This window comes from Marmota monax, unplaced genomic scaffold, assembly GCF_021218885.2.
Source record: "Marmota monax isolate L192 unplaced genomic scaffold, Marmota_monax_Labrador192_F-V1.1 WCK01_AAM20220418_F8-fsc00010, whole genome shotgun sequence".
Taxonomy (NCBI): domain Eukaryota; kingdom Metazoa; phylum Chordata; class Mammalia; order Rodentia; family Sciuridae; genus Marmota; species Marmota monax.
The window spans coordinates 19818298-19840932 of NW_026692321.1; the positions used below are offsets into that span (position 1 = coordinate 19818298).

Sequence of the window (22635 nt, forward strand, 5' to 3'; positions counted from 1 at the left end):
AAGAAACTCAGTGCTGGAATGTCAAATCAGAGAGAGTGTGAAGGCTAGGCAGACTGTCACCAAATCAAGAAGCAGAGCAGTGAGGTAGAAAGTACATGGCAGTTGGAGTCAGTCAGACAGACAGGTAGACCTAAAATCAACCCTGGCTCTGCCACTCACCAATTGTATGTCCCCAGGCAGGTCATATAACCAGGAGTCAGTTTCTTCCTCTCTAAAACAGGCAAGAGCCCATCTTGCAGGGTTGTTCTGAGAATGGGAGGAAATGCCTGAGAGTCCAGCCTAATTTCTGGCAAGTAGTACCCAGCTTTTATTATCAGCCCAAAGAGTCCTTGTGTTCCAAGGATGAAGGAATTTTAGAGGTCACCCACTCCAGAGAAGTCACGTTTGGAGGCAAACATAAAAAGTCATTTGCCAAAAGCAACCTGGCTGGTTAATGTCTAAGTCAGGATTAGCACTCAGGACACCATCTGTCCTTAGCCACAGGGCTGATAATTACAGCTGAACCATTTCAAACCCTTGAGACATTTAACTAAAAAGGTGACTAGGCTGATCCTGTTGGTGTCCCTCCGATTGTTTTCTCCTTACAGGATAGGTGATTTTCCAGCATTCACATTAGTCACTTCCAAATGGGTTTACTTGCTTCCATTTGTGCATTAGTCTGCTAGAGCTGCCAAAACAAAATGCTATTCTTAAGTGGCTTAAACGACAGTACCTTTTTCCCTCACAGCCCTGGAGGCTGGTAAGTCCAAGATCAGAGTGCTCATTCTGAGGCCTCTTCTCTTGTCTTGCTCTGTGCTCACATGACTTAATTGTTTATTTTTCACATGTGTTTACCGGACCAGGATGCCACCCTATGACCGCATTCAACCTTAATTACCTGTGTCTAGCCCCTATCTCTGCATACAGTCACACTGGAGACAGGACTTCAACAAGTGGATTTTGGTGGGGGCACAATTTAGTCTATAGCATTGTGTCTTGTGTTCTCCCTCCCTCCACAGCCATTCCACTCAGGACTGTTTCAAATAGGAGGGAGCTGAAAGGTGAAGCAGATGTACTATTAGGTGCCTAAACATGAGGTACCGAATGCTGGGCATGGTGGCGCACACCTGTCATCCCAGCTGCTTGGGAGGCTGAGGCAGGAAGGAGCACCGGATCAAAGCCAGCCTCAGCAATTTAGCAAGGCCCTAAGCAACTTAGACACCCTGTCTCTAAATAAAATATAAAAAAGGACTGGGATATGGCTCAGTGATAAAGTGACCCTGGGTTTAATTCCTGATACCCAAAAAACAAAACAAAACAAAAGTACCTAAAATTTAAGTACTTAAAAATGAGGCATCATCTCTGGGCTGATCCCCTTATCAACTCCTCCTGGTTACCTATTAATCAAATCCAAGAGGTGTGGCAAAAGCCAAAGTTCAGATGGTTCAATATATTATTAATTGTGAGAATGCGAGTTGAAGAGTTAAACTGAGGTATATAAGTAGATTCATTCAGAAGGAAAATTTGAATATGAGGAAAGTTTCTCTGAAGATCAGTCATACATCTGAATGATGAACAGAAACAGTGAAGCTCTGACATTTATTCTGATATTTCCAAGGGGAACTGTATATAGTAACATATTTTTGAGGAAACGTCTTTCTTTAGAAAGATTAAGGGGAAAAAAAACTGTCAAGTATGTAGTGAAATATCCAGATTTAAGAAGCCTCCAGGGTCCTGAGGATGAAGGTAATGCAGATCAGTTTTTTTGGTATCAGGAGTCTTTCCATTGTAAGTTGTCCTAAGTCAAAGGGCTACTCAGTCCAATCACAGAGAGGTTTTGGAATGCTTGAGAGGTTCCTTGTGAGACCAGGAATAAACTGTGACCAGTAACTAGCTCCTTTGTGAAGATAATTTGTGAAGATAATGCTCAGCACACACTTGGAGAAATGATCTCACCCATCTTGTTTGGCTATGTCCCAAAGTCATATTTATTCCAAGTTACAAAGTAATACATGAGAAATACAGGCTTATAGAAAAACTCATAGAAAGCAGAAGTCCTCCTTTATCTTTTCTTCCCACCAAATTATTCCCCTTCCCATGAAAAATGATCAAAACAGTTCAGTGAGGTTTGTTCTAGATTTTAAAATATGCATTTACTTTTAGATATCTGGAGAGTTGCTTTTAAATAAATGGCACCATACTATGAATATTTAACCTTCTCACACTGATGATAATGTAGACCTATCTTCTCAGTTTTTCCTTTATTACAAAGTTGAAACCAACATTCTTAAGTAAATATTTGTATATGTGAACATATCTGTATGATCTCTTAAAAGGGGATGTACTAGGTCAAAGGGAAAATATATTTAAAAAAATTATATTCTCAAATTGCTTTCTGGAAACAAACTGCTTTCTGGACTTATATTTGCATTAGAATATATGATATGAAAGTATGTGTTTTTGATCTATTTGCAATTTGACATTATCAATCTTTGACTTTTAAATTTCTATTTTCTTGTTTATTTTTTTGTACTAGATTGAACCTGGAGGCACTTTACCACTGAGCTTCATCCCTAGTTCTTTTTATTTTTGATTTTGAGATAGGGTTTTGCTTAATTACTCAGGTGGGTCTTAAACTTATGATCCTCCTGCCTCGGCCTCCTGAGTCACTGAGATTACAGGAAGGTGCTGGTTTAGCCTTTAATTTTTGCCAACCTTTTGGGCATTAAAGTGGATCTCACTGTTATTTTAATTTGTATATTCCTGATTTTTAATAGTTCAGCTGGCCTCATTTCTTTACAATTTTATATTGATTTTTCTGTGAATTGACTATTTATATTACTCTAGAGAAATATTTGATTTTTTTGAGTTGTAACAGCTTTTTGTAATAACATACATTAATCCCTTAATGTTGTAAATATCCAAATCTGTTGTTAGTAGACATTAAATGACAAGTGGAAGTGCATAGAAAAAAAAAAGGAAGGATTTAAACCAAAAGGTTAACAATGATTACATCTAAGAGATAGGACCTGATTATATGACTTTCCTCTTTTTTTTTTTTGATTAATAAGCACCTTATTACTGTTTTAATTTCTTTCATTAAAATGCCTATTTCTATTCTAATCATATTTCTAGAGATGAGCAAATTGGTTGAATCTTTATTTTCCTGAAGGTGTTTCTATCTAAGATACAGTTTCATAATGCCCTGTAAACATCACATGTATATGTAGTTTGATACGTTTTTTGCATTTGAAAATATTCTGTATTGTAAGTGGTTTTACACAAATACTGAGTAGTAAAAATTTTACAATTACGATAATGCAATTAAAAGTTTTAACCAAACAAAAAGTGACTTGCACAAGTTAAGCAGTGAGTCTTCTGAGATATTTGTAATAATATAACCTGATGATTCCATAATTTTCTCTATAAATAATTTTCAGGTTTTTTTCCTTCATTAAGACAAATTTTCTGAAGTTCCCTCTCTTTCAATTTATATTCCTTGTTTAAAACCAAATATTAACTGTCTTGGTTTCCATACCTTCTCTTTATCAAGTTTTGCAAAAAATATTTTATTTCTTGCTCTTCTGAAAATTCTTGGTTTTGATTAGAAGCCATACCAATAAAGACTAGGTTTCTATAGATCTCTAACATCACATCTCCATATAAAGTCTGCTGAAGGGTCCAGGCATTTCCATTTCTCTTCAGAAAAATCAATGGCCACACCCCTTAATGTCAATAGTTCCATTTCTTGGCTTTCCTGCTTAGTGTTCCCCCCTATAGTCTTTTTCAGCTCCTGTGTAGCACAGAAACCTGGGGCTCCAGATCTAGGATAGTAAACAGAAATGGATTCATATACGACTTTCCTCTTTATCTCTTTTGTGCATGTGTTTCCTTTCCTCCCTTGAACACAAGAATACATTAATTGCACAAGCAAAAAAAAAAAAAAATTTCAACAAAGCAATTAGTGTGCTAAAGGAAATGGTGAAGCTTTTCATGACAATTGTAAATGCAGATTTATTAAGAAACTTTGAGTGAGGTGGTATCGATGGAGTAAGTATTCTAATGTAACAATAGTTACTTCTTTGACAAAAAATTGATATGGCAGCTAAAAATTAGCCTTACTACTTGTAGTTACCTATTCACATCCAAGATTCTATCATTGTTTACCCATGTCATTTTATTCTCCCCCCCAAGTATCAGTGATCAACAGTGAGGGACACCCAAACATCTTGCCAAGTTTCTGGACAAAAATGTGCACAGGCTCTACACAAAGACAAAATGGCTTCTGAGTCACCAGCAGCCTTCAAAACCCTATTCATTATTAACAAATGCAAAGAAAGTGCATGCTGATCAGAAAGAAGGAAGTAAGAGGGAGGAAATGTGGTCTGCTGGGGAGACACAGTGCCCATGTGAGATCTCAGAGTTAAATACTATTTAATATGGAATTAAATAGTCCTCCCAGCAGACAGGAATGCCCCCAATTCCCTGGGTTGGGAAACACCTCCTAAGATCACTTAAGGTTATCAGTTCTTATTACATGAGGCAATACCAGTTTGACCTTCCACTAGCACTAGTGGCACGGGTGCAGGGTAGGAGAAAGGTTACACTGAGATGGGAATAATGAGCCAGGCATGTTGGCACATGTGATCCCAGCAATTTGAGAAGCTGAGGGAGGAGGATCACAAATTCAAGGTGGCCTGGGCAACTTAGTGAGGCCCTGTCTTAAAATAAAAATGAAACAAGGCCTGGTACTGTAGCTGAGTGGTTGAGCCTTTGCCTAGCATGTATGAAGCCCAGTACTAGGTTCAACCCCCAGTACTGGGAAAAAAAAAATGATGGGAATAGTGACCCCTCAGATGTTGGGCTTTCACAGACTAAATTGTTACTAATTGTTACTAAGAGGTGCATCCTTGGGAATCTACCCTTAAGAGCAGCCTAGATGGCCAAAGGCCAGACCCCAGGGAATACACCAAAAAGGAACTAACTTGGAAATCTGTAGGTAACCTGCCAACCTGTGATCATCTCATAAAGTGCTTTCCCACAACTTCAACAGAAACTGTCTCCACTTCCTACTGGTGGAATCTCTAAAGCAAATTCTCAACCCTGACTAGTCCTCGGAGGCAACCAGGCAGCTCAGCTGATGTTCCTAGAGCCTCACCAGCAATTCTGAATACTACAGGACTCAAATGTAATGGATAGAAAGACAGGTAAATAAATAGGGAAGATGAATCCCCAAAGCTCCTAGCTTTTGTTTACTTTCAGCTTATTTATATATCCTGAATTATGTTGCATTACTATAAAGCAAGCAACACTTGAGAAGGCAGATTTAGCATATGGGTTGAATTCTTGAAAGGACAGTGTTATTGTAGATCCTAGGACTTAGCCATTTACATATAGAAAAGCAATTTATATATCATGAATTTTACAGAGCTTATAGGGCAATATAACTAATACTATATTATACTACCATGATAATCCTAAAATATTATTACCATGCCTAAGTCTGTATGGTAATGCATACAGAATGTACATCCAGTATAATCCCAAATACAAGAAGGTAAAGCCTTTAGGTTAGAAAGAACAGAGTGAGGACATGAACACCCTGTCACTTTGAGGCTAAGATCCAGATAACATATAGAAATGGGAAAGGAGATACATCTGTCATGTCTTCCAAAATGAGCTGAGGACATCTGCAGCTTCTGCCATCATCTCACTGTAGCACAACGGCAAAAACAGATGTAAAAATAGAAGTGATATATTCAACTATTAACAGTGAAGCAAAACTGAATATAGCAGCCTGCAGCAGCACTGACGTAAAATGGGGAACAGCTTCTTCTGGGGCAGGCTGTCTCGAGTGGACAATGTGCCAACGAACTAATGATGTTCTCTCCATCCGTGTCATCCCTGACGTCTTCAGAAGGGATGAGGAGGAGGAGACAAGCGAGAAGGTCACAAACTGACTGCAGCAAGTGATATTCTCCTGACTGCAAAGTGAAGGAGCCCATTTGTTGGGAAGGAAACCCCTCCCCCTGGGAGTGCACCACCCACTGCAGCGCCTCCTAATGAAGTTCATGGGCAGGCATAAAGCTGTGTGCAGCCTGCGGGAGCTGCAGTAGGGAGAGTGCTGGACAGGGGGACAGGAGAGCACAGAAACAGATGAGGGAGATTCTAGAGCCAGGAAGTGACCACGCTGGTTTCCTGTCAGTGTCACCTCTGCTCCACTGGGGAGGAAGCTGGGAGCCCATTTGGCAGGTTCTGCAGAGCAGTTCACAGGAAGAGAGGAAGACCCTCTATCAGGAGAATATTTTCATTAACGGAGCACCTGGAGCTTTCTGGTTGTTTATTATTACTTGACTTTATTTTTTTCTAAATTGAGACATCATTCATATATCATAAAACATGCTCTCTAAACATGTATACTTGAGAGTTTTTAGCATGCCACGAGACTGTTCAACCATCACAGTAATTGCAGAGCATTTTTTATCACCACAGAAAGGAACCCTTACCCATTAATAAGTCACTCCCCCAACCTCTCTAGCTTCAGTTTACTTTCTCTTTCTATGGATTTGCCTATTCTGGATAGTTCATATAAATGGAATCATACTGCATGTGGCCTCTTACGCCTGTTTTCCCCACTTATCATGAGGTTTTCAAGATTCATCCATGCCATAGCATGAATTAGTACTTTATCCCTTTAAAGATAATAACTTATTATCTAATAATTTAGCCACTTAGACAGTGGCATCTGGCACATTCACAATGTGGTACAACTTCTATATGTTTTAAAATCTTCCCATCACTCCAGAGTAAAACCCCTTACCCATTAAGCAGTATCTCCCCATTCCCTCCTCTAGCCCAGAAACCACCCATCTCTGGGCTTTACCTATTTGGGGAATTTCATATAAGTGGAATCATATAATATGTGACCTTTGTGTCAGATTTCACTTAGCATTACGCTTTGAAAGTTTATTTTTTTCACAACACATGTTAGGTATTCCTTTTAATTGTCAGTAATATTCCATTGTATAGCTATATCACAATTTGTTTATCCATTCATGTGTGGGTGAACACTGGATTGTTTCTAATTTGGAATAATGCTACTATGAATATTTGTGTACAAGTCTTTATGTGAATACATGTTTTCATTTCTCTTGGGTATATATCTAAGAAGTAGAACTGCTGGGTCATATAACTCTCTATATTTTACTTTTCCAGGTACTTCTGGGCTGTTTTCCAAAGTGACTGTATTATCTTATACTTCTACCACTACTGTATAAGAGTTCATATAAATGGAATTCTCCAAATCTTTTTTTTTTTTTTTAAAGAGAGAGGGGAGAGAGAGAGAGAAAGAGAGAGAGAGGGAATTTTTTAATATTTATTTTTTAGTTTTGGGCGGACAACATCTTTGTTTGTATGTGGTGCTGAGGATCGAACCCGGGTCGCACGCATGCCAGGCGAGCGCGATACCGCTTGAGCCACATCCCCAGCCCTCTCCAAATCTTATATAACATTTATTACTGTCTGTTTTTGACTTTGGCTTTCCTAGTGGGTGTGAAGTAGCCTCACTGTGTGTTATTTTTTTGTTTTAAAATCAAAGCCACCCCTATACATAGTTTAAAAAGATAAGGCTCAAGTATAGATGCTCCATTCCTCTCCATTTCCATTTCCACAAGACACATACTTAAAATTCTTTCAGTGGTTTCTTCTGGTATTTATCTTATATTTCTTGTATTATGCTTCCACTGTTATTTTTAAATCCATTTTAGATACTATCTCTTGACTTCCAACTATGAAAGATGAGCATTTATTTTATGTGCACAAAAACACATACTCATTTTATCCTTCCTTCTTTGCAGTATGATTATAATCTTCATTTTTGGTTAAATCAGTAATTGGCATTTACATTGTTATGTTTATGCATTTATAGCCATGTGATGTACAAAGATTCTACTTTACTTAATCATACTTTTTCCCCCTTAGATTTCAGATGACCTAGGAGGAAAAATCTGCCTCATGTTTTCTATTTCCTCAATTTTCTACATACCAATTACAAATTCATTTTCAAATTCTGCAAGAAGACTAAAATCACTCTCTATATATTCAAACACATTGGACGTTCTATTTCTTTCTTTTTGGGGTGAACATGTAGCCAAAGCTCATTAGTATTTGTTGAAGGAATGAATGAAGATAACTAGCCAGAACAAAGACCTAGAGCCAGAAAACAACAACAACAACAAAAAACTTAGACATTACTTCTTCCCCCCCTGACCTTCTGGGTTACAGTATTTACAAGATGGGTTCACTTTAGAGGTGAGAGATATTCCAGGCCCATAGAAGTGACTGGACTTGCCAAAGCGTGAGAACAAGAGTTCAGAAGGAGCAGGGCTGGAACATCAGTCTTCTGGGCCTTAGAGCCCCTACATCAGGTTGCTTCCACAGAAAAAAAGGGCATTTATCCTGAAGCGGATGTGGACTTTGGATCTTTATCCTTTAAATATATTCAATTTCCTGAAACCTAAAAAGTAACTGCTTGTGCTAAGAATCCAAAAGAAAGGGCACAAAGAGTATTATCATAATTTGTAAACCCTCTTAGTGCTCATTGCTTCATTTAATATCCTCAAAGCTATAATCAGTCAAGATCTATGAAATCCAAACTTTCCACATGTAATTACTCTGAGGATTATTACTATTAATTTGAATTTGAATATTGCCAAGTCTAGTTACTTCCTAACAAAGTCCCATGCCCAAGCAGTGCTGTGCATGATTGTGGCAGGTATGAATTGCTTTGGTCTGACCAGCATCTACTTCCCCATCCTCGGATAAGAGTTCTTTGATTTTTATTTGATACCAGGGATGGGGTATTTGATACTGGTGTGGAACATGATGTCAGCATAGAGCTGCCATGGATCATATTGGGAGAGGACCTGCCTGAGCTCAAGGGCCACTAAAAAGAAAGGAGAACTGACAGGGATAGCACATGAAAAAGTCTCCATACCCTGCTGCGTCTTCAAACTTTCCAACAGTGTGCACAAATAAAATCCTGGATTTGGATTGTGCTTCTGCTGCTTACAACCAAAAGGAGTAATGACTTACACAGACACTGTAAGGAGAGGCTGAGCCACTTCTGTGTATCAACCTCCCAAACTCATGTTTTGAGACAACTGGGACATTAATTTCATATTGATTTCTTGTACTTATATTTTTCTAAGTGTATTTGTTTCTAATACATCATCTGCTTCCCCAGGCTTTTTTTTTTTTTTTTTTTTTTTGGGTAAATGATCCACATTTTAAAGTTGTGTCTCAGCATAAAAACAACTCAGAACATATTTTATAAATTATCACATATAACTTCCTTACAAATAAAAACCCTAACATTTTTCTTTTTCCTCCACTCTAGTTTCTTATCCCTAAATTTACTTACTTTTCCAAGTCAGCTCTTTTAAATTTTAATACTAGACAATTCTTATTTCCGTAGCTATAGGGGAACCATACATCTTTGTTCTAACTGGTTTCATTCCTACTTTGTAGCCATGACTTTTCCACTCAGCATACTTGTCCCTCCACAGTGTCTTATACAAAAAATGTCCGGGTGGATTCCACAGACTGTCTTTGGAACACCTAAGGCCTATGATTAAAGTAGGGGTGAGGGGCTCCAGCCCGGCTTTCTCATCCTCCAGGCACTATCCAGTCATTGCCAATGATGTAGGATTATACTCACTTATAAGATACAGCTATTTGTGTACTGTCCAGAGTCCAAGCTTCAGGATAGAATTCACCTGTTCATTACTAATGCTGAGCACCTAGCATATGACTGGCATGTGGTATTCAATAAACATTTATTAATTGAATAAATGAAAATAGGCAATACAGGTATAATTTTACTGATCGTCTGATTTTATGGATAAGGAAACTGAGGCGCAGAGAGTTTTAGTGACTTGTATAAAGTTCCACAGTGAGTTAGAGAGGGGTTAAGATACAGTTCTCCTGCCTGGTTGTTCTTCTCTTCTACCACATCACTTCCTGAGCATATATCCCATTATCAAAAAATTCAGGTATAATATCTTAGTTATTAAATAAACGAAGATTTTCAAGTGCCCAAAATGATTCTTAAAGTTTAAGACCTACCGTGGTATCCACAGCCTTGACCTTTTCTGTGGGAATGTGCTTTGGGACAGGTTCTGTCTGGGACAGCAACACACATCCTTTGTCCCCCAAGGTGATGATTACAACCTTGCAGCCCCTTGCCAGGAGTACCATTGCAGCTTTCCCAGCCTCTTCTGGGTTGCCCACCGTGAGGCCTGTTAAAGTCTCAGCCTGGAACACACAAAGGAGAAGAAACAGTGGTGAGAATGAGTAACTCAGATCCACTTCCAGATTTGCTTTACTTAACACAAATGCAATGGGAACCTTGATGGATACCAGTACAGGAAAATAAACAAGAGAGAACAATAACAATGACAACCAAAACTAGCTAAAAGACATTCTTGGGATAATCAGGGAAATATGAATGTGGCTCAGATATTACATGACAGTACAGAATTATTGAGAATTTTTTTAAGCGTGATAGTGGTATTGTGGCTCCCTGTAGGAGATGCATACTGAACTTACTCTCAATGAAAACACAATTCTTGTTTTTAGTTACTTTTTAATAAAAACAAAACCCAAATATATCCTGGGGAGGGAGAAGCAAACAGCAAAATGTTAGTACCTGTGTAGGCGGAGTGTTCACTCTATTACTCTTTCAGCTTTTCTGCTCATAGAATAATTTTTATGAAAAAGAGAACAAAAGGAATTCTACAAATAGAAGAAGGAAAGATGGGAAAAAGAAAGAAAAGAAAAAAAGAAAGAGTCATTGCCAATGATGTAGGATGAAATTGTACATATATATATATATTTTAGCATCTAAGGATATGATTCTTCCAGGTGTCTCCTGGGCCATGGTGCCTTTCTCAGTTACTAGTTAACTGGTTACTAGCCTTCCCTGGCTGCAGACGACTCACTATTTTTGCTCAGTTGTTTCTACTGGAGCCGCTGAAGGCAGAGAAGAGAGGCACCGATGGCAGAAGCCCTGGCATTCACTGACTCTGTGACCTTCCCTGGTCACTGACAATCTGCAAAATGGAGGGCAGGGGTGGGAGGGCTTACACAGGATCAGTATTTCTCTCTCAGAATATAAAAGGCCTATGATTAAAGTAGGGGTGAGGGGCTCCAGTCCTGCTTTCTCAACCTCCAGGCACTATCCAGTATCTCCAAGGAATCTCTGGTTCTGAGATAGGCAGTTTAAAAACCACTAGAGGAATTACATGGTACTTTTTGACTCAGAAAGTAGATAACCAAATTCTCTGTTTTTGCTATTACAATTTAATCATACACTACCTCTTCTGGAGAATGGATCTGTCTTCTTTGGGTTTGCTCATGTCCAAATCAATGCTTTTTGTCATCTATAAATCATTCCACAAGTGTCTGCTCATCCTGAGTTTGCATTTTCCCAGTAGTACAGGTTAGCACATGCTTCACCAACTTGACCATGGACCCCCCTCTTACCATCTTTTGTGTAGACCTTTTTAGTCTGGGTTGGTTATACTTTGAGGTCTTCCTTTCTCCCCACTACTGGGGACCAAACCCTGGGTCTTTTTTTTTTTTTAAATAACTTTTTTTAGTTATAGTCAGACACACACAATACCTTCATTTTATTTGCTTATTTATTTTTATGTGGTGTTGAGGATTGAACCCAGCACCTTGCATGTGCTAGGTGGTAGTGCTACTGTTGAGCCACAACCCCATCCCAAATCCAGGGTCTTACATGTGCTACGCAAGTACTCTACCACTGAGCTACATGACCGGCCCTTTTTGTTTTATTTTGATACAGGGTCTCACTAAGTTTCCCAGGTTGGCCTTGAATTTGTGATCTTCGTCCCTCAGCCTCCTGAGTAGATGGGATTATAGATGTGCGCCACTGTGCCCAGCTTCTGATACTATTTTTTTTTTTTTTTAATAAATTTTGCATTGGTTTTCCTTACTGGGATCACTTACATCTATTGAGTTGGATGGTCTCTTTTCAGAAATACCAACTTGTGTCTTTAAAAACTTTTTTTTAATTTAAATTCAATTTTTGCAATACTGGGAATTAAATCCAGGGACACTCTACCCTTGAGCTATATCCCTATTCCTTTTCATTTTTTGTTTTGAGAGAGGCTGTTGCTAAGTTGCCCAGGCACGTATCCAACTTGTGATCCTCCTGCCTATCTCCCAAGTAGTTGGGGTTATAGGCAGGCACCTCTACTCCTAGCCTTCTAGAAACCTTTTAAAAAAACTACTGTTTAGGGCTGGGGTTGTGGTTCAGTGGTAGAGCATTTGCCTAGCATGTGTGAGGCACTGGGTTTGATCCCCAGCACCACATTAAAAAAAACTAAATAAACTAAATAAAGGCATTATGTCCACCTACAACTAAAAATATTTTTTAAAAACCAAAAACTATTGTTTAATGAAAAAAATCTTTTAACATAGGAAATAATGCAACCAGCATCCATTTACCTACCACGGACTTTAACAAATCTTAACATTTTATTTGATTCAGATACATTATTATTATTATTATTATTAGGGATTGACATGCTAGCAACCAGGGCCTTGCACATGCTAGCAAGCAGTCTACCAAGCTACATTCCCAGCCCAAGACAGTTTTCTTTAAAGAAATTAAATTATCTCTCACATAATATTGTTTAACAAATATTTTTCTCTTGTGTTGATGATATGATTATTCTTGTCATTTACATTTAATCTCTTTTTCCCTCTGATCATTTAAAAATATTTTTGTTTTTATTCTCAGTTTTATGCAGTTCCATTAAAATGTACCTAAGTAGAGAATCAGATTTGTTTATTTTACATGGCACTTTTTTTTATATGTATATATATATATATTTTGGTTGTAGGTGGACACAATACTTTTCATTTTTCTGTGATGCTGAAGATCGAACCCAGTGCCTCACACATGCCAGGCTAGCGCCCTACCACTGAGCTACAGCCCCAGCCCTCCATGGCACTTTTATACACTTTTGACCTGGGGACTTGTGTCTTTTCTCAGTTTTAGAAAGCACCTTGCAGGTTTTCCTCCAGTATTGCTTTTCTTGAGTTCCCACAGTTCTCCTTTTACTCCAATTAGATGCAATGGGACCTCTCAAACCTCCATCTCTCTCTAATAGTCTTCTTTAATATTTAAAATATTTTTCTTTCTGCCCTGCTTTCTTGGTGAACTGAATTTTCTATCTCTAAGTGAATGGATTAAGAATCTTCCAATTCACTATTTCCTTATTCCAATGTGTTTACTTATTTATTGCAGTTCTGGTGATTGAACCCAGGGCCTCATATATACTAGATAAGCGCCCTATGACTGAGCTACATACCCAGTCCTAATGTTTGTTTATTTACTTATTTATTTGAATAATTTTTAGTTGTAGATGGACACAATACTTTATTTATTTGTTTTTATTTGGTGCTGAGGTTTGAACCCAGTGCCTCACACGTGCCAGGCAAGTGCTCTACCACTGAGCCATAACCCCAGCCCACCTAAATGTTTATTTTTTCATGAATGATGTAAAATTTTTTTCAGTGACCACTTTTGTTTTCAAGATGTCTAATGAGTTGTTTCTCATATTACATATTATTGCTTTGATTCTGTTTTTCTTTCACAATTTCTTCTTCAACAAACGTTAATCATGTTTACTTTACAGTCTTTCCTTGCATTGTTTTATTATTTGAATTTCCTCTTCAGACTGCCAACTCTGCTGGTTGCTGGTGTGTCTGCTGCTTTGTGCGCAGGCTCACTCTCCTTGCTGTCAGAAGGAGAGTCTTCATAGTTCACCTCCCACCTGGCCCATCTCTACCTTTCTAGAGGTTTTAGGGTTCTATTTATCAGGCGTCCACGGATCTCAAAACCAGAGCAAGGTATTATACTGGTCATAAAGCGTTCCTGCTTTTCAGTGATTGGGACATTGACAATGAAAACTCTTAAGTCATTGTTGGTTTCCCTCCTCCTCAGAGGCAGTGTCTCTGTCCTCCTGTCACCTCTGGTGGGAGCCTTAAATATATTGTAGCCTTGTGGAAGGGGTAGCAGCTTCTTCCACCTCTTATTGTTCACAGGCCAGCCAGGCCAGCATGTGTGGTTTCCAGCTATGAGCACCACTAGTCTCCCCATGTGGTCCACTTTTAGTGCCGGTTACCTAAGGATGTGAGATGCCCATCACTCTCCCAGCTTCCCGGCTTCCTGTACAGCACACCAAGGGCTGAATGCTCTGTGAAGCTGTTATAATTTGATCTGTAGAGTTATTTAATCTTATTTTGAAGCTTCTGAGTATCTTTTTATTGTTTTTGTGTGTGTGGTGCTGGGATTAAATCTAGTAGTATTCTACTATTGAGCTATATCTACCCTTTTTAATTTATTTTGAACAGGGTCTTGCTAAGTTGGCCAGGCTGGCCTCTAACTTGCAATCCTCCTGCCTCAGTCTCCAGAATTGCTGGGATTACAAGTGTGCCCACTGTGCCCAGCTCGTTGTTTCTTCTCTTTCCTTTTTTAAAAAATATTTTTATTGTAGATGGACATAATAACTTTATTTATTTATTTTTTAATGTGGTATTGAGGATTGAATCCAGTGCCTCACACATGCTAGGCAGATTCACTACCACCGAGCCACAACTCTAACCCCATTTTTAAAAAAATACTTATATATCAATGATTTAGGTTTGAAACAGAGGCAATATCTTAAGCATGAATGTACATTATTAGTGAGAATTATTTGAATCAATCTATAAGAACATTAAAACTTTTAAAGTTTTTCTTTTTTTTGATAGAATTTTTGAAACTAATTTTCTTAAAGACCCGTGTTCATGCATTTAATAAGCATTTACTAGGTGCCAACTTTGTAAGGTACAATGTAGCAGATGTTATTTTCCAAAGATAACCATATGAATGTTGTGCATGCACTTTTTACACTATGACAATGCAGTCTTCTGTTGAGAGGTGGGGTACCAAGGTGAACCTTACTTCTTCAACCAACAGAATGGGACAGAATGATGCTGTGGGACTTCTGAAGCTAAGTAAAAGGACATCATGACTTCTGTCTGTTGCACTCTCTCTTTCTCAGTGCTGGGATCTGGGAAAACAGCTACCATATTGTGAGGAATCCCAGGACACAAGGAAAGGCCATGTATAAGTGGCCCACAGCCCCATCATGCCCCCAGCTAACAGCCAGCACCAAACTGTCAAGCATATGTGTGAAAAAGACTTCAGATAATTCCATCCCTCAGCCTTTGAGTCTCCCATGGAGGGCCCAAGCATTATGGAGCAGAGATAAACCATACTGTGTTCTGTCTGAATTCCTGATACATGGAAACTACGAATGACAATAATTATTGTTATAAGCCAATTCATTTGGGGGGGTAATTTATTACTCAGCAATTGATAACATATACACATAGGGATGGCTACCGGGGATACAAGTGAATAAGACAGGTGCCCTGTCCTCATGGAACTTGTAATTTAATGGAGAAGATAGGAGGACTGAATAAATAAATTTAGGCCGTGATGAGTGTTTAAAGAATACCTAGAGTGCTGTGTAAGTATCTAGCAGGGAAATCTGAGCCAGTTTGGCAGTTGAGGGTAATGTAACCTCTTATTGTGAAATGGTCACTCTCTCCCACAATTCCTTTTTCTTAGTCCAATGCCTCGCTATGGTGGTTGCTCGAAATATTGCATAACCTATTGTGGTTTGTTAAATTAGTTTCCATGTAGCAGTCTTCTTTTTTGTGTCCTCTATGTTCTAAAAGATGAAATTATCAAAAAAGCAGGTCAAGAAATCCTAGAGACTTTCATTCAGCCTTTGAACTAAATGGCAAATGACCTTACAGTTCATTAATGACGTTTTCTATGCGCATGTCGCATTTGCCAATGTGTCTGCAGGTCCTGCATCCCAATCATGGGAGAGAGCTCTGGTCTAATGCTGTCTAACCTATAAAAAGGAGGAAATACTGAATTTTCTTCCTAAAAATACTGACAATAGCCTCATATCAACATACTGGGAGAGATTTTGTGCAGATGTGTACATTATGACCCTCAGATGGACTCAGAGGCTGCTGCCCTCATGCAGTGGCCCCCAAGGACTTTGCTGCGGCATCATGAAGAACCTTTGTCTGTCCACCAGTGCTGTCATGGGGTCTCACCACAGAAGGCAGCAGTCACGCCAGGAGTTGTATACTAACTAGGGTCATTAGATAAAATACAGGAAGCTCAGCTAAATCTGAATTTCAGATAAACAACCAATAATTTTATAGTGTAAGTATGTTTGGTATATTATTCACTGACTATCTGAAATTCAAATTTATCTGGGCATCTGTATTTTTATTTGCTCAGCCTGGCAACTCTAATGCTAATTAGTTCACAGAATATGAAATAATTAGAAAAGAAAACAAAACACCAGAGTGTGAGGGCAGGGAGGGGACTAACTAACGGGTTTGATAAGTACCACATTAAGGAGGTGACTCAAAGAATTCCCCCAACCCCCAGAACTTACTGATTTCCTTTTCTTCACACCCCAGCAAACTGAAAAATCTGTGATCATTATGTCTAAGACACTTGTGATCCAATCGACGTAGTTCATCCTGCCTCTGCTTTATCCCCTTACATGCAAGTCTTCCAGTTTCTCAAAGAATGGCCACCCCAGTTCATCCTTACCTCGCTTTCATTGCAGCAGAACACGTCCGAGAGGCTGTAGAACTGCGGATCCAGGTCAGCAATGGCAGGAGCTGGATTGAACAATGTTTTCACTACAAAGGAATGGGAAAGAGGTTTGATGGTTATCATTTTTAACATGGTGCATTTACAGACATTTGGTAGGACAAATCCCTGATTGCAATCATGTTTGCATTCATCCGATTAAATATCCATTTAGTACAGATGTGGAGAAGTCTGAAATCTCAGTCTCCATGATAGTTGAGCACCAGTGCCTTCTTATTTCTATTTCCTCTACTTTTTTACTTTACTTTCAGCTTCAAGGGCAAACATCAATATTTACAGCCAAGGTGATCACAGAGTTAAGGTAAGGGCAGGGAAAACATTAAAGAGGAATAAAGATGTTGTGGCATGAAAGGTTGTGTATGAGTGTGAACAGGTGGGTGAAGATTTTTGTGGGTTCCTGTAAGTGCTTAGTTGCAAGGCTAGTTCATAAATCCATTTTCTAGGAAAGAAAAAAAACAATGAAGAGTTCAAAATTTTCCTGAATTGAGTAGAATGAGGAAACTCAGGTACACATGTATATTTTATATACCCCTGGGTGCTTCCCAAATATGTTACATCACACAGACACACAGACACACACACAAGCTTACGCTTTTGGCTTTTGTGAGCAATCTGGGAATGTTTAAAAAAAAAAGGATTGCGAAAGGAGGAGAAATTAAGTCAGAGGCTGAGTGGTGGCTCAGACTAGGAGGTGACTCGAGAAGGATGGGTGGAGATAACTATAGTGGGCAAAGGAGAAGGTCACTGCTATCACAGTGACAGAGAAGTGCATTTTTTACAAGAGGAAAACAAGGCCGAGAGATGAGATCCTGTGTGGAAGGCCCTCCCTGGGATGTCATCTGGCAGGGCCCCTACCCAGGGTCCTCTGATTTTAAGTTCAGGGTTTGGTCCTCTCTAAAATAGCTTCTGTAGGCCAGAACTCAACTCTAAGAACTCTAAGCAATACATGCCTCCAACCCCAATTCACCATATCTTGAAATAGCCTTTGGTGTAAAATTTTAAATTATTTTAAAGTCTTCAGAAATTTTATTTGCACGAAGAACCTTCTTTGCCACAACTCAGGTACATATGTGTATTTTATATGCCTCCCATATATATCCTGCAGTACACTAAACTGGACTGGCTGGTTTTCTTTTCCTCAACCCAGGTCCACTGACTTAGGTGTGAAGTAGTCTCATCTGTCTATAGATGGGTAGAGTAAATTCCACTAGTTGCGGTTCTCCAAGATTCTTCCAGAACAGTGGCTTAGAAACCTGGCTGCCTATCAGCATCAGGGAGAGCTTGCTCAAGTGCATGATTTCTTTTTTTTTATTTCTTATCAGCATTATTAAGGTGTATTTAAGAAATGTACATTGTGTGTATTTTGGTGTACAATTTGATGTTTTTATTTATGTATATATTGTTAAGTGTTTATATCAGGTTAATTAACATATCCATCATCTCACATTTTTTCTAACAGTGAGAACATTAGGATCTACTCACTTAGCAGTTTTCAATCATTAAAAAAATGACATACTTAGTTAACATGCTATGCAATTACACTCCAGAATATTCATATCTTTTAAAAATTTTTATTATTTATTCTAATTTGTTATATATGACAGCAGAATTCAAGTGCATGATTTCTGGACTCCACTTCAAACCCACGACTCCACTTCAAACCCACTGAGTCAGAATCTCTGGGGGTAAGAACACGGTCTCCAGGTGGCTCTCACAGAGCCGCTTGGAAGTGACCTATCCCACATTCCTGGAAAGATGCTAATGAGCATGTGGCTGATGGAAAGAGTCCACCACTGCAGTCCCATGAGGCTGCCTAGTCTGCACCCTCCTAGGTCTTATATGATGTTTTGGTCCAGCCAGTGATCTTGTCCTGTATGGGCTAACACTATTTCCACATTTTTGTTATTGTAGATTCCATAATGTCCACCCACAGAAATCCTATTGTATATTTTTGGCAGTTCAAATTTTTGCACACGGCTATTGTGCAACTTCAATTAGAAAATGGACATGAAAGCCCTGGGTAAACTGTAAAGTGTTATACAAATGTAAAGGATTATCACTGTTATTATATTGTCCTTTACACACAGCCCAACACCCCCGCCAGTCCACCCATCCCTCTGCCTTCTGTGTAGCCTGGCAACAATCTCGCTCATTGGCTCTCTGGCTTCTGCGATGTCTTGGAGATGTCAGTTATGCATAAAGGTCCTCATTGTCCAGCATTTGAACACACCCACTTACTTTTTAGGTTTTCTGAACAATATATTGTTCCTTATTTGCCTCACACCCACCTAGGGTGATCTTCAAATTGGTACTCATTAGCATCAAAGCACAGGTTAGAGCAAGGTACCAGTATGGAACAGCAGGGTAGAGTCATTTCCTTTTTCTTCCCCTAAAAGATGCCTGATCTAGCAATTCCTTTTCTTCCTTTCTTTCTTTTCTTTGTACCAGGGATTGAACCCAGGGGTGCCTAACCACTGAGCCACATCCACAGCTCTTTTTATTTTTTGAGACAGAGTTTTGCTAAGTTGTTTAGGGCCTTGTTAAGTTGCTGAGTCTTGTTCTCAAACTTGCAATCTTCCTGCCTCAGCCTCCGGAGTTGCTGGGATTACAAGTGAGTGCCACCACACTGGGCTAGCAATTCCTTTTCTAAATCTATGCTCACAGAAATCTATAGGTATTCAAATATGATACACAGTGATGCTCATGGAGCTCTGTGCTAGAAAAATACAAAAAGAAACCTACACATCTATCAAATGGATTGGTTAAAATTATGACATATTCACCTGATGTAATTCTCTGCAGCAGCTAAAAAGAATGAAGTAGCTCCTTCCTTTGTGAGAGAAAGATTTTTATAATTTATCCGTACGTGAAAAAGGAAGGTTTCTACCAACTATTCATTTTAAATAAAACACATAAAAACATAACTACATGGGGCTGGGGTTGTGGCTCAGCGGTAGAGCGCTTGCTTAGCATGTGCAAGACCCTGGGTTTGATCCTCAGCACTACATATAAATAAATAAATAGAATAAAGATATTCTGTTTAACTACAACTAAAAAAATAAATATTAAAAAAACATAACTACACACGTAGTTACATTTCTATACTTGCATAAAGAGAAAAGCCTGAAGTAATTAGTTATAAAAGGTTAATTGGAATAAATCTGACTGTAGATTAAATGTTGTACATCATGCAGTTAATCTTCCATCAAAAAACAGGTACACTGTTAATGAAATGATATAATAGCTGTGTTGTGCAGTGGAGGGTAAAGAGTAATGAGTTGGGGTACAGATGAAAAAAACCCTGGTCATGTCTTGACATTTGTTGAAGCTAAATGAGAGCACATATGGACTTACCAATATAGTATTCTATATCCTTACATATTTGAAATTTTCCACAATAAAAACAATTTTAAGCTGGGCATGGTGGTATACACCTGTGGTCCCAGCTATGTGGTAGGTTGAGGTGGAAGAATCACTTAAGCTCATGAATTTGAGACCAACCTGGCTACCACAGTAAGAACCCCATTTCAAAGAAGAAAAAAATATTTAAAAACCTCACAAATTTTATTTTATGTTATTGTTTTGTTTTTAGTTATATATGATAGTAGAATCTATTTTGATATAATTATACAAGCATGGAATATGTCTTTTTCTAATTAGGACCTCATTATGTGGATGTACACGATGGTGGGATTTACTGTGGTGAATTCATATAGGTACATAGGAAAATCATGTCAGATCTACACTGTCTTTTCTTTCCCTATCCCCCCATCCCTTCCTTTCATTCCCCTTTGTCTAATCCAATGAACTTCTATTCTTATTCTCCCCTACTTATTGTGGGTGAGTTTCTACATATCAGAGAAAACAAGTGAACTTTGGTTTTGGGTTCTGGCTTATTTTACCTAGCACGATAGTCTCCAGATCCATCCATTTACTGTAATAAAATGTAATAAAGTCATTCTTCTTAAGGGCCAAGTTTTGTGTGTATGTGTGTGTGTATATATATATATATATATATATATATATATACACACACACACATATATATATATATCTCACATTTTATCATTTTATGTATCCATTCATCTGTTGAAGGGTACATAGGTTGGCTCCATAGGTTAGCTAATTGTGAACTGAGCTGTGATAAAACATTGATGTGGCTGTGGCACTGCAGTATACTCATTTTGTTTATTTTTATTTATTTATTTTTAATTTTTTTTTTTTAGTTGGAGATGGACACACAGTATCTTTATTTATTTGTTTGTGGTGCTGAGGATCGAACCCAGTGCGTTATACATGCCAGGCAAAATGCGCTACCACTGAGTTACAACCCGAGCCCCCAGTATACTCATTTTAAATCCTACATTTTAAATATATACCAAGAAGTGGGATAGCTGGGTTTAATGGTGATTCCATTCCTAGTTTTATGGGAGATCTCTATGCTGCTTTCCAGAGTAGATGCATCAATTTGTAGTCCTATCAGCAATGTATGAACGTAAATTTTTCACCATATCTTCACCAACATTTATTGTTACTTGTATTTTTGATAATTGCTATTCTGACTGGAGTGAGATGAAATCTCTGTAATTTTAATTCTCAATTCTCTCTAGAGATGTTGAACACTTTTTCATATATTTGTTGACCATTTATACTCCTTCTTTTGAGAACTGTCTGTTCAGTTACTTTGCTCATTTATTGATTGGGTTGTTTTTTGGTGTTAAGTATTTTTAATTCTTTATATATTCTGGAAATTAATGCCCTGTCTGAGATGCATGTGGCAAAGATATTCTCCCATTCTATATGCTCTCTCTTCACATTCTTGACTGTTTCCTTTGCTGTGAAGAAGCTATTTATTTTGATGCCATCCCATTTATTGATTCTTGATTTCACTTCTTGTGCTTTAGGAGTCTTGTTCAGGAAGTCAGATCCCAATCCTGACATGGTAGAGTATTGAGCCTACATTTTCTTCTACTATATGCAGGGTTTTTGGTTTAATTCCTGGGTCTTTGATCCACTTTGAGTTTTATGCCCCAATAGTGGAGAATCTTCATACAACCAACAAACTCTTCTCGATATCAAGAACCAAATAGAGCACACACAATAATACTGATGACTTTAACATACTTCTCTCATTACTAGACAGATCTTCTAAACAAAAAATTAATAAAGAAGCTACAGAACTAAAAAATAAAATTAGTTTAGAGACTACAGAGAATATTTCATCCATCAATGACTGGTTACTTTTTTTTTTTTTCAGTAGTACATGGAACTTTTCTAAAATAGACCACATATCAGGCCACAAAATAACTCTTAACAAATAAAAAAAATAGACTTAATACCCTGCATTCTATCAGATCAAATTGAGTAAAATGATAAGATAAAAATAGAAACTATTCTAATACCTGGAGGCTAAATAATTCACTATTGAATGATGAATGGATAGCAGAAGAAATCAGAGGTGATATAAAAGAAAATACTTAGAGGTAAATGAGAACAGAGAACACTATGAAAGCAGTTTTAAGAGGAAAGTTCATAGCACTGAGCTCATACATTAAAAGAATAGAAAGACAAAAAAAAAAAAAAAAAGAGAGAAAGATTAACTAACTAATCTAACACTTATATCCCAAGACCCTAGAAAAAGAATAAGTCAATGCTCAAATCATAGAAAACAGGAAGTAATTAAAAACAGTGCTGAAATCAATGAAATTGAGATTTTAAAAAATTAAAAAAAAATCAACGAAACAAAAAGTTGGTTCTTTGAATAAACAAAATTGATAAACCCTTAGCCAAGCTAACCAAAAGAGAGAAAAACCTCAAATTATTAAAATCCATGATGAAAAAGGAAACATGACCACAGACACTAGTGA

At 38.0% G+C, this 22635-nt stretch overlaps 1 protein-coding gene across 5 annotated transcripts in view; it reads right to left on the reverse strand.

Moving 5' to 3' along the window:
* Rbks (ribokinase) overlaps positions 1-22635 on the reverse strand; it is an 86853-nt gene that overhangs the window by 23247 nt on the left and 40971 nt on the right. For 4 of the 5 annotated variants that reach the window (XR_009226560.1, XM_046441535.2, XM_046441538.2 and 1 more), the window contains exons 6-7: positions 16706-16797; positions 10105-10293 (exon numbers count right to left, since the gene is read on the reverse strand). Coding sequence is in view for 3 of the 5 variants with exons in the window: in XM_046441535.2 (XP_046297491.1) it covers positions 10105-10293; positions 16706-16797 (281 nt within the window). In the remaining 2 variants the exon portion in view is untranslated. Of the gene's footprint in view, positions 1-159; positions 247-10104; positions 10294-16705; positions 16798-22635 lie in introns of all 5 variants that reach the window. The other variant, XR_009226559.1, reaches the window with a different exon arrangement.